General features: G+C 30.3%; 1 protein-coding gene across 3 annotated transcripts in view; it reads left to right on the plus strand.

Annotated features, from left to right (window-relative positions):
- MDGA2 (MAM domain containing glycosylphosphatidylinositol anchor 2) overlaps positions 1-13,241 on the plus strand; it is a 772,964-nt gene that overhangs the window by 745,448 nt on the left and 14,275 nt on the right. For all 3 annotated transcript variants that reach the window (XM_039856637.1, XM_039856638.1, XM_039856639.1), the window contains one exon: positions 6,759-6,889. In XM_039856637.1, the coding sequence (XP_039712571.1) occupies positions 6,759-6,889 (131 nt within the window). The remainder of the gene's footprint in view (positions 1-6,758; positions 6,890-13,241) is intronic.

The raw sequence follows: 13,241 nt of genomic DNA on the forward strand, positions 1-13,241 counted from the left end.
TTATTTAGTATTCTCCATTTAAATATTAGAAAATAGCTACCAAACCATGGGCTATTTGATAATAGTTGATATTGTCACTCTTTCTGTTAAGAATTAGTCAATTCTAGCAGTGAAGTCCTGTTTTTAATATTGATAATTCCAGTGTCATCAGTGTGAAAATAATGTTAAAGGTGGGAGTCAACAATTTAACATTATTTTTGAATTAAGATGTATATTTTAAAGAGGGTTGGAAAGAATGTAGCCATGATTTATTAACACTTATAAATATGTTTAAAGACACTTATGAAAGATTCTCTAATAGCATCATATGAAATATCTAGTTAATTTGTTTTTTGGTCTCTGGTTTTGAACCACCAAATACCCTAAAATTTATTTTCCTTATATTTAATTATTCATTGATGATGGGTCCTTAGACAATGTATAGTAGAAGTTAGGATATTTAAACAAAATTAATGATATGACTGAGACAGGCTGGTGTTCCAAATATATATCTCATTTTCAGCTTAATTAATAAACAATATTATTTTGTCAATTGAATTAATGGTAAGCAAATGGGTTAATTGACTTTGTTTCTCACCCAGTATACCAAATTTTTTAAACTAACGTTATCAAAAATACATATTTTTTGTGATGAATGTTTTTCCCTTAAGTCTTGAATTCACTCATTTTTGTTCAATTGGATAAATTGCATGTGCTATGTGCCCAGTGGTGTTTAGGGCTCTATGGAGAATAAAAGAGAATTATGATAAAAGGTTCTTATTTATTAAATAGTTTATCATCTATTTGGAGTAATAAATTACTGAATAAAATAAAAGTCAGAAAGTAATATACATCAAAATGCATGGCAAGCCAATACAAAGGATCAAGAAGGGTGAGAACATTGAGAACAGCAAAGTTAAAATAAAGTTTCTGTAGAAGAGAATAAATGTAAACCATTCTCCAAAAGAGGTAAGGAGTAAGCAGGAGACAACAGATAGAGAATGTGAGAAAAGAAGCAGGCATGGTATGGGAATGGAGATTACTGTTCTTACAGAGCGGCAGAACCAGTGATAAGGTCTGCCTAAGAGATCTGACATATATCAGAGAAATAGCTTGATGAAAGCTATATTAGAAAAATTCATCTCTATACTAATGTGGAGATTCAACTGCATGTAAGAAGGCATCGTCTAGGAAGACTGGAAAAATGAACTGACATTTTTTTTTTTATTTAAGATATCATTGCAGTTATATGTTGAAAAAATGACAATGGATGAATGAATGTGGTTATTACTATTCAAGCAGAAAATAATGATTTTATAATTTCCTCTTTTTGTCTGTGTATACGAAACAAATGATGCTAACAATTACCTGTTACTATACATAGCTCTTTCCTGGAGCTAGATGATTTTGGTGCATCCTCATCTTTCATGAAATGTGGAACTCAAATTAATGAGTCTGTATTACTGATTAGAATAAAAACGTGATTTATATATAAGTGATCCCCAGGCCTTGGAGTAAGCTAAATTAGAAATTAATTTATATGGACTTGGAGTTTCAAGTATCTATAGGAAACATGTATACATTTTAGGACATTTATTTAAATTACTTATATAAAACATATAAAATACATGTTTATAGTAAATAATTAAAAATAAAATTATGTTAAGAACTTAACAAAAGAAATCAACTAGGTAATATAATTATAAATAATATTTATGCACATTATATTTTACACAATAGTTTATATGAAATAATATTAAAATAAGGATCATGTTAGTGCATAATGCCATGAATAACCCCCAAACTTTGCTCACTGCTCATGAGATAATGTAGCATTTAGGTCATTTAGCTTTTCTGATTATAAGCATGAGATGAGCAATGCATGAGATGAGCAAAGTCTTCTCTAGCTCTTAACATCTGACTCTTAAGGAGTGGTGATCAAAAAAGATGAAAATTAGCAAACTAAGGAGAGAAAAAAAGACAGTTAAGTTTTTCTTAACAACTTCAAACTTGTGTCATGGAACTATATAGCATTTCAAAATCTTTGGGGAGGATTAAATTCATACCTATTGATATCTGGTGCCTACTAAAGCATAAACCCAGTGCCTCTGAGGATTTAAAATTACTTTTAAAGGGTATTAACACAATCCATCATATTCACTTTGAAATTTTCTTACTATAATGACCTGCTGAATCAGCTTTGCTAAATCTAACTTCCCTTAAATCACTTTATTCTGTTTCACAAGTTCTAATTTTGATGACCAAGATGATCGGAATATAAGTTTATATAACTTTTGGCACTGAATTCTCTTTTATAAACTTAAAAACTGGAAACTTGCTTGGAAAAAGAATCTTTCAAAATCATTAGTTTATTGATATTGCTTTTGTCACCATCTTTTAAACAGACCATAAAATCAATAGCTTGTATTCATTTATTTGAATAATAGAATATAATTAACATCACGTAAGAATAAGCATTAAATTATAATGTATTTGGAAGAAACTATTTCAATCAGCTACACTTCTATTGCCTTTTTCTTATAAAACAATATTTTAAAATAAAATCTAGCCACAACTGAATAGCTCATATAATCTATTCAAAAACTAATTCAAAACTTGCAATTCAGAGCTAGCTTTTTTAGACCTAGGACAAATATTTTTCACGTAGTATATATTTAATAAATATAAATTGAAATAATTCAAGTTTGAATTATATTACAGATATAAAAAATGTTAATTTAAAAATGTAAACATGTTCACAGGCAAAATATATTTCCTAAAAAAAAATATATTCAATATTGATATAATAACATTGTTATTAATATAACAATGGTAAATCATATATGCTAATATGTGTTTCATTAAAGAATGTATCTATTACTTTAAGTAAATTCTGGAAGACACATAATAACACCATTTTGTTAGTCTAAATACAACCAATAGTTCTAAAAAGTATTATTTTTATTAACATTTAATAAAAATTACCATGTATTGATTTGATGACAAAATTGATTCCTGTCACTTCAATCAAAATATCAGCTCTTGCTACTCAAGAGAAATAAGACTTCCATATAATCATAATTCATTGACTACCATCTATTTATATTTGCGCCTCACAATTATTGAAGCATCTGCTGGTAATTTTTGTATGGAATAACTTGAAATGAATTGGTAGCTTAAAGAGAGCATCCTTCATTCATTAAATACAAGCTATTGAAAGACTTCCGCTAGGTAGAGAAGCTAAAGGGCTACATTTTTTTTTAAGGGCTACATTTAAAACATACAAAAAAGAAAAAGATAACTGACACTTTCCTTTCTGAAAAAACAGTAAAGTATAATGAGAAATTAGTAGAGAATCTCACAACACAATTGGTTACCACTAATACAGCCATTGGCTGTAGTAGACACAGACTATGGAGTAGAAGAGAGACCTTTTCCTATTTAATTCACACACAGACTATTTCTTCAAATAATTTTTGAAAGGTATATGCTACATAACACGTACCATAATAGGTCTGTGACACCTAATAGGTTCAAAAAATATTTATTTAGCATTTAATACAAAATTTATTATTTATTTGGGCTTGATTTTTTAAGAATCCTTCTTTGTTATATAGTACTGTCCAAAAACATAATACATTTGCCTCACAAAGAAATATGTTCTCTAGTGGCCTTTCCTTTGGGCACATGGTTGCCTTTCTGATGTATAATGTACCAGCACCAATGAACAAGAAAAACTGAGCCACACTGAGTATATAAAAAAGGAAAACAGAAGGATGGATTCAGAAATCCACTCCCTGCCACAAAGGCTTGTTGAGCACATTGGGAAAATCCCAGAAAGTTAAACTCTTATATTGCCCAAAGGCATAAATATTTTTTCACTATTCTTAGATTGTTGAATCTTGATGTTGTAAAACCTCAGTTAACTTGCCAGTAGTTTTAGATCTTAGAGGAGGAGCTAACAAAATCCAACCCATTCTGTGCACAGAGAAGAAGCTCCATTGGTGATTTTAGTAAAAAACGTCACAGGATTATTTAGCATTGTATAGGATATTTAAGGATGAATAAAGTGAAAGAAAATGAGAAAGAGAAAGAAACACACTAATGATTCCACATTATAAAACAAGGCTAATAAGCACATAGTAAAAGAGGCACATATTGTTGAAAAACTTGCTGAAAATTCAGGTGAAAATAAAACTCGTATAGTATATATGCTTTATATTTTCAATAAAATACATAAGAATATAAACTTCATGAAACAATAAAAGATAAGGATGATACAATAATGGATCAAGAAAAAGAAGGAACTGGATAAAAGACTGAAATAAAGGGGAGCTTGATGAGATCAGAAAAAAATGTAATGTCATGAATAATACAATAGCCAAATAAAGATGACATTAGAAACAAAATAACAGAATCTACACTATGGAAAATAAAATCAGTACTATAGAGGACTAGCCGGAGATTATTTCTCATATTAAAGGAGAAAAAGATAGAAAATAATAGATTCTGAAGCAAAAAGTAAAAACACAACATAGAAAGATAAAATACAAAAGAAAAATGGAGAACTTTATATGTAAATATATATGCATTATTCTTAAATTCAATACTAACAACTTGAATCTACCTTAATAAGAAAGTAGTAGTCCATTACCAAGTCAAAGTTATTCCGGAATGTCTTAATAGATAATAATAAAACCCAAAGAATATGTATGAGACATAATGTGCAGGTTACATACTTTAACTCATTTTAATTCTCCTAAAAAGCTTACTAGTTACTGTTATTATCATCATTTAACCTGATGAGGAAATTGAGACAGAGAGATTAAGTAAGAGACCAAGCCAAGGTCATCCAGCTAGTAAGCAATAGCTGTGATGTGAAGAATGCATTTGTTTGTTGTTTAAAAAGTGAGTATCTGTTTTTATGAATTTGTGTGTAATATGAATATGTGTGGTCTTATGTATACAGGATTAGACAAAATGGCACTAAAAATCTGAAAGATAAACTACTCTATACCATATAACTGTACATTTGTAGATATAAATTAAAAAAAGAAACTGAAGCAACATACACCAAAATATTAAGAAAGCTACCTTTGAGTGATCAATTTAATAGTGATTGATTTTTATATTATCTTTTCTGCTTTTCAGAAAGGATGATATCTATATAATCTGCATATAAATATCTAAATAATAACATAATTATCTGTAAAAGTTATCAAAATGAGGGTATCTTAAAGCCATACAGTAGTAACTGGTTCCAGATAAGTTCAACTTCAATAAACAAGTATTAAAATGGGAAAAATATATTAGGTAACTATTTTCATAAAAAAGAAAAGAGGCAGAGGAAGACAGAACTTATCTGGAACCAGTTACTACTAATGACGAGATCTCCATAGGAGTCCAGTTTTTTGCCTTAGGACAATTTCCCAGCCCTGTGCGGGGGCCAGGAAATTCAGGCAGAGTGTGGATATCCCAGAGTTCAGAAAGCAGAGATCAGAGTGCTGGGTAGCTGAAGTAGAATCTGTAAATCAGGGTAACAGAAAGAAGGGAGTTCTGCAGGACTGATTCTAGAAGTCCATATGGGGTTTCCCGTGAATATTTGCCCAAAGGCTATTCTGTACTCCTGGAAGACTAAAAAAATCCAAGGCTTACGATATATCAACATAGCAGCTTTTATGGTGTTGACAGCAGAACAGAGATGGGGAGATTCAAGAGTCCTGACAGAAGAACAGTAGAGAATATTGACACTTAAACCATTTTAGAATGAAGAGACCTCGTAAATGCCCCTGGCAACATGAAGAAAAGTCAGAAGGCTCTTCCTTAGTGGTTAGAGTTATGCCCTGTAGAAATGTTCTCTAATGGGAATAATAGGAAGTACTTAGGATTGTTGAGAGGATTACTACTTCATCTGAAGTAAGTGTTTTAACACAGATTATATTAATATTATCATCATCATTTCTATTATTACTATGTGCAGGACATGAAACTGTTGAAAGACGTATATCAAGTCATGAGACAAAGCTATTTTTTTATATTCAAATGATGCTTTTATAATAAAATAAGAGTTGGATGAAGTAAACTGAAAAAGAGATGTTAACTATTAAGACAAAACAATTAGAATCAGACTTTGAGCAGATCACTAAGTACATGATTATATACTATGTTAGTTTCCTATTGCCACTGAAACAAGTAAGTTACCACAAACTTTGTGGCTTAAAACAACACAAATTTGTTACCTTACAGTTTTAGAGGACAGAAATTCAAAATGAGTATAATGAGGTGAAAATCAAGGTGTTAGCAGGGCTGGTTCCTTCTCTAGGGAAGAACCCATGTCCTTGTCTTCTCTAGCTTTTAGAGGTTGCTTATATTCCACTTACGGCTATTTCCTCTATTTTCAAATACAGCTACATTGCATCTTCTCTTTCTTTCATATGTGACACTCTCTCTTGTATCAAATTTTCTGCCTCTATCTTATGATATATGTGATTACATTTAGGACATACTCAGATGATCTAGAATAATTTCTCCATCTCAAGATACTTAAGTACATCTGCAAAGCTTCTTTTCTTATATAAAGTAACATTCACAGATTCTAGGGATTGGGGCACAATTATCCAATGCCAAATATTATAAGAGAAAGTTGAAAATGAGAGAGGAACAGAGGAGGATATGCTAGAGTGTTCTGCAAAATTTTATTTTTAAAAGTGTTTAGTTAAGGAGAAACAAATTTGAAGCGAAAACAAATGTACAAAATAAAATTTCATTGTTATTTTTAGGTGTTTTAAATGTTTATCTACGTTTGAAAGGGCAGACAACGATAGAGAATCCACTGTGGTCTTCTAGTGGGAATAAAGGACAACGATGGAATGAGGCTCATGTTAATATATATCCAATTACTTCATTTCAGGTAAGAGAACAATTATTTCTGTGGATACATTGCTGCATATGAGCATAACATTAAAGGCAGACCTTGAACAAACATTAGAATATGAATATTCAGAAATTCTGTGATATGAACATCACCAAAATCCTATTTTTAGGCATGGAGTGACACCGGAGTTCAGGTCACCCAAACAGTAACAATATGATTAAGGTTCTCTTTAGTTGTAAAAGCTGTTTTATAAAGAGAAAATGCCCTTTTCCTTTATTGATTAACATCTATTAAGTAATATGTTTGAATAATAGTCTATCAAATGATTTGCCTGGAGAAAATGTGATCCATTGCTATAAAGTCAAACTTGTATATTTTTTTCCCTGAAGAAAAATAAAATAGGTTCTTGCAATAATGGAAACTAGATAATCAATTCTCAATTAATCTGTTTAAATTTTACTCGATGAAATTTTATATACTTTAGTAAAATGTGTCTCTTTGAGGTAATGTCATTTTAGTAATTTATCACTTTGATTTCAAAGTCAGAGAACTTTAAACAAGTTTTTTTCTTTGTTTTTATACAGAAAAGAAGTAAGTCTTAGATTGAATTAAGAGAGTTAGCTGCAAATATATAATAGAAATTTTAATGACTATAACAATGGCCATCATGGCTAAAAACAGTAATTCATAAAACTATTTCAGTGGAGAAAATAATGTACTTTAAGTAATTTTAGTAACTACATATATGTATAATATACCTAGGTTGAGTTTTTTTCTACTGGTGATTTTTAGATGCAGTCATGGCATATACAGTAAGAGTATGAAAAATGTAACAGCTCCAATTCTGCCTCTCTTTTTTTTTCCTTTGGTGGAATGTCCTTTTCTTGAAACCTAATTTATAAAATTCTAATGGCTTTTATTTAGAAATTATACTTCTATACCTAACCATGATAATAAAAGTGCATATAGTTGTTTACAATGGTAAAGAATAATGAAGTAAGAATAGCCGATTATCTACAAATATATAAAATATACTCAGATCGTAGACCCTGAAAATCATTTTGTTTCTATAAAGGAGAATGTAATTGTGAAAATTAAATCCATGGTAATATATCATTAAACCAAATTAAACCAGGGAGACAGAATTCCAAAGCATTACTGATAAAAGTAACCTTACTATTAAAATGTGTACATCTATATAAGCATCAAAGAGCACTTATTTCTAAAAATTTGATGTTTTTCCAGATATATTTTTGCTTCCTACATGTTTTTCTTGCCAACACAAAATTCTTAAATCAAATACGTATACAATAAGTATTTAAGAGAATAGCTATATTAATATTTCCTTCAGTATAATCCTTTGTTGCCACAGACATTTTAGTAAATTTAATAAATATTTATTGAGCACCTTCAGGGCAATTATTTATTGTCATTGGCAACAGTTCAACAAATACTTATTGAGCCATTACTCTGTGCCAGGCACATTGCTAGGCATGAAGATTTAAAAAATATATCATTTACCTCAGAATCATAGAAATACATATTTAAAAATATATATATATATATATCATATACTATAATAAATGCAGTAACAGAAATCTACACAAAGTTCTATGAGCACACCTAACTGAAAAGATTATGGAGAAAAGTCAAGAAAAGTTGATTGTATGAGGTGAAACTTGAACCTAAGAGAGGGATTAAAAAGCAGAGGAAGGGCTGATATTAATATTGCAGCAAGGTTCAAAGTGAACCAGGATATCGAGGTCATATACCACAGGATTTGCCAGAGAAACAGAGATATTTACCTGGAATTTAGTTCACAAAAATAAGTCAAAGACTAGTCTGAGATGAAGTTAAGGAACCTGAGGAGTTTAGGCAATAGGGAGGCATTAAAAGATTTTACTTAAGGGAGGACATGCTACATCACTCAGGTTGTTGTAGGGAAGATTGGTTCAAAGAGGTAAAATTAGGCTGTCAAATCAAGTACGACTCCTTTGCAAAATCCACATAAAAGATGTTGAAGGGAAAAATTAGGAAAGTAGTTTAAAGAAAAATGGATGATTTCAATTATATATATTTGATGTAAATATATATAATATATTATATATTTATTACATATTAAGTTTAATATACATCTGTGAATAGTTATTAAAAGATGGAACCATGCAGAACACCAGCCAATCATTAACATTAACCACAGAAGAGAAGTTTTTTTAGAGTTAAAAGGAAAGAGATCCAGGAAAGTTTAATTCCCCTCAAATTTAAAGACAGTGTTACTCAAATTGGAAAGTAGATTGAGTTCAGTGGACTGGTCGTTACAGAGTGTTTGTTCTTGAGAAATTTGCATAAGGTGGTAAAGAAATTAGTAAAACCACCATCTTAACTAAGATTATTCACTATTCAGAATTAAGAGAATGACCTACAGGCTGATATTAAATTATTACAATTTATGCAAATAGTTATTTTATTCCGTCATTTTTCACATTAGAAAAAGTATAGATTTTGTTTTATTTTGTTTTATTTTGTTTTTGCAAGTGAATGAATTCTTTGTTCAAGATGTTACAAGAGAGAGAACTTAAAGAGAATGTTGAATTTCAATGGTCCTTATCAATAGCCATAGGACCCGAGTCACCAGGTTCAAGATAATTATCTAAGTTTCAGTGAAAAGGTTTTTCTCCAAAGATAGGAGGAAAGGAAAAACTTAAGGAGGTTTACTAAAAAGATTAAGAATTTTGCTAGTGATGGCACATATCAATCGAGGCAAGAAACAAGAGGCAGAATGCCAGTTCCAAGTTTATTGTTGTAATCTTATAGAAAGAAATTGCTTTTCTTTGTGATTTGGCCTATCTTAGTCCATTGCATCCCATTCCCAGAATTGTTGATTAAAAGAAGGAATGGATTTCAAGATGTGAGTTAATCTTTTGTTATCAGGGAGAATGTGGTCAGTGTAAATTCAGAGCAAAACACTTTTACAACTCACTACAAATGACAACAGATTTTCTACAGCCTCAGCAATTTGCATATTACATTCACAAAAAGAGATTGACAACAATGTTCAAAGCAAATGTTCAGGAATGTCTAAATGAATAAAACTTTATTCACAATGAGTCAAACCTTGGAGAATTTCACTATAATGAACTCTTATTTTTATTCCAACCGAGAGAAATCAGACTAGATTTTCATAGCTGGTACCCAAAGTAGTTATCATTTCTGGTGCCTTTGTTCCTTTTTGTAAATCCATACGCCATCCAGTATCAATTTTGTTTTGCCTGAAGGATTTCATTTACATCATTTAACATTTATTGTAGTGTGGGCTGCTAGACATAAATTCTTTTCACTTTTCGTATTTCTGAAAAAATCTATTTCACCGTTATTTTGTGAAGATATTTCCTCTGAGAATAGTGTCCTGATGTTTCATTTTGGAACCCTAAGGAGGTTGTTCCACTGTCTTTGTTTGCATTGTTTCCAAGGATAAATTTGCTGACGCTCTTATATTTAGTCACCTATGTGTAATGTGACTCTACTTTGGTTGCTTTTAAGATTTTCTTTTTATCACTAGTTTTGGGCAATTTGACTATGATGTGATTTTGTGTAGTTTTCTTCTTTTTCATGTGCTTGGGGTTCATTGAACTTGTTAGATCTGTGGGTTTATAGTTTTGATAAAATGTAAGTATTTTCTGGCTAATGTTTCTTAAATATTTTTGCTCTTCTTTGAAGACTGTAATTATATATATTATATATAATTAAAGACTTTAATTATATATATATATACTTAAAGTCTTCAAGAGGAGATGTATGTGTGCATATATATATGTGTGTGTGTATATATATATATATATATATCTCCTCTTAAAGGAGTTAGCTCATTAATGCTTTTAAATTTTTAATTATTTTTCTTTTATTTGTGTTTATTTTGAATAGTTTTTATTCTGTCTTCACATTCACTAATTATTTCTTTTGAAACATCTAATCTGCCCTCAATACTATTCAGTATATTTTTCATCTCAGCCATTGTACATTTCTTCGAGTCTTAAAAAATATATATTGTTCATGTCTCTAGTTAATGTTTTGAACATATAAAATCCAGTTATAACAATTGTTTTAATGTCATTTGTTTGTTAAGGCTAATAGCCATGTTAGTTCTTGGTTGGTTTTTATTGTTGTTTTTTTCCTCATTACAAAAATTATTATATTCCTGCTTCTTTACATGTATGGTAGTCTGACTGGATCTCAGATGTTGTGAATTTTTCCTTGGTAGGTGCTGAATATTTTTGTATTTCTGTAACTATTCTTGAACTTGTAGTTAAGTTACTTGAAAACAATTTAATCATTGTTGGTCTTGCTTTTGTGATTTGTTAGGGAAGACCAGAGCAGTGTTTGATATATGGCTAATTATTTCTCACAAATAGGCAAGAGTCTACTGAATACTCTAGCCAATGTCCCATGAACTATTTGATTTTCTAAGTCTATGTGAGCTGGGTACTGTTACCTTAAATGCATCCTTCTAGTTCTCTTCCAAGTCTTAGGTAGTTTCCTCACATTCATGTCCTGATTGGTACTTTTGTGAATACTTGAGGGAGTCCTTATCCAGATCTCTCTTTCTGTGCAACTCTTTCTTTGCTGGTATTCTATTCTGCACACTCCAGGTGCCTTAGACTCCTTAGACTCTCAGTTCTATTTCCTCAACTCAGATTTTCTAACAGGCTCTACCTTTGTTCTGCTTGAACCATGATCTATAAATTCTGTATAGGACAGTCATAAGCCTTACCTTGTTTGATTCCCATCTTTGGGGGGTCACTATTCTTCATTACCTGATGTCTGATATCTTGAACATCATTGTTCATCAATTCTGTCCAGTCATTTGGTTGTTTCAGATGAGAGACTAGATCTGGTTCCTGTTACTCTATCTTGGCTGGAAGCAAATCAAAAAGTGAAAAATTTGGATCAATACATTTTAAGCTATTTAAATTACCAGTGGAAAAAAGATAATGTCATATTTTTCTTTTAGATATTTATGTTTTTTCATTTCCTAATATATTTCAAGGTCCACGGGCTAAGAAGTTTCTTTTATTTCATAAATCTTGATTGCTGAAGGAAACATGAAACACACTACATTATCCTATCTTGTTTTTTTTTTTTACTCTTGTTTTATTTTATTTTTGTGTTTCTTGCTGCTTTGAACTTTTTCAAAGTATTTTTTGCTCAAAAAATTTTTATAACCTATCAAGTTTTTCAAAAATACTTGCTTTGGTATGTAATGCATACCAGGAAAGCATGGTAATAATTGTGTGGAATATGGTAACATATAAGCTAAGTTGTGAGAAGTTTTGATATTATTCAAATGTAGCTTTGTGGCATTCTAGGATGTCCTTAATTTAAATTGAAAGGATATCTCTTATCTCTTGGAATTCTAAATGAGGTAGAAGTGATCTTGAGCCTCTGTTTCATTGACATTGATGCTGTTTTATTTATTTGGAGTTGCATGCCTTTAAATTAGTTTGATTCATAAACCCTTTAAAAAATAACCACTTACAAAGTCCTTTGAGTGTGTCTAATTAGTTTGCTTAGCTGAAAATAAAATTATTCTGTAGTGCTTCACAGGGAAAATATAAGTTTTATTATACTGAAATTTCTTTTGGGGGTTCTTTTTCCAGAATTAATTTAGCATGATCAGTGCTTGTAATGAAAATAAATTTTGCTGTATTTGGAAGGATTAGGGCAAATTAAGAAAAAAAAAGGTAAAATTAATATAGTGTTAGTCTTAGAATATCACTTATGTTTTATATTCTACACCAAGGAAAACATTTAGCCATTCTTTTTAGTACCTTACTTTTTTCATAGTACATTGGAAATGTTTTCTAGGGGAAAATTATAGAGCCATGAGACACAAAATACTGACTTTTCATTTTCTTAGTTATAGGTGAAAGTAATTCTAGAGATCTTATAACTTTATTTAAAGGTTTTGAGACAATTTATGTTAAATCACACAAATCATTAACATTAAATAGGGATTAGAAAAGAGATTATAGTGTTCTTATTACATCACACTGCCTTTATGTTTATCTAAGAATGATATTAATCTGGAAAATGTTGTCCTCCTAAGTAGACATTATATGTTCATGTAGATACATATCTGAAATTCTATACCAAATTTCATGGCAATTACATAGATGATGGCTCCTGAAGCATTTTCCAATTGCAATTCACAATGTGATCTATTTCTTTCTGTCTTTGACAACAGTTAAATCTCATGATATTATTTTAGATTAGAAGCTTTTACAACCAGTTGATGTTTATCCACAATTTGGATTGTCAGAGTCTTCTAAATTAAACTTACCATTAATATTTTTATAGCTTCCCCAAGGAAAAAGTTAAAGCCATCCACCTA

The sequence above is a fragment of the Pteropus medius genome, unplaced genomic scaffold (assembly GCF_902729225.1).
Source record: "Pteropus medius unplaced genomic scaffold, Ma_sr-lr_union100, whole genome shotgun sequence".
Classification (NCBI taxonomy): Eukaryota; Metazoa; Chordata; class Mammalia; order Chiroptera; family Pteropodidae; genus Pteropus; species Pteropus medius.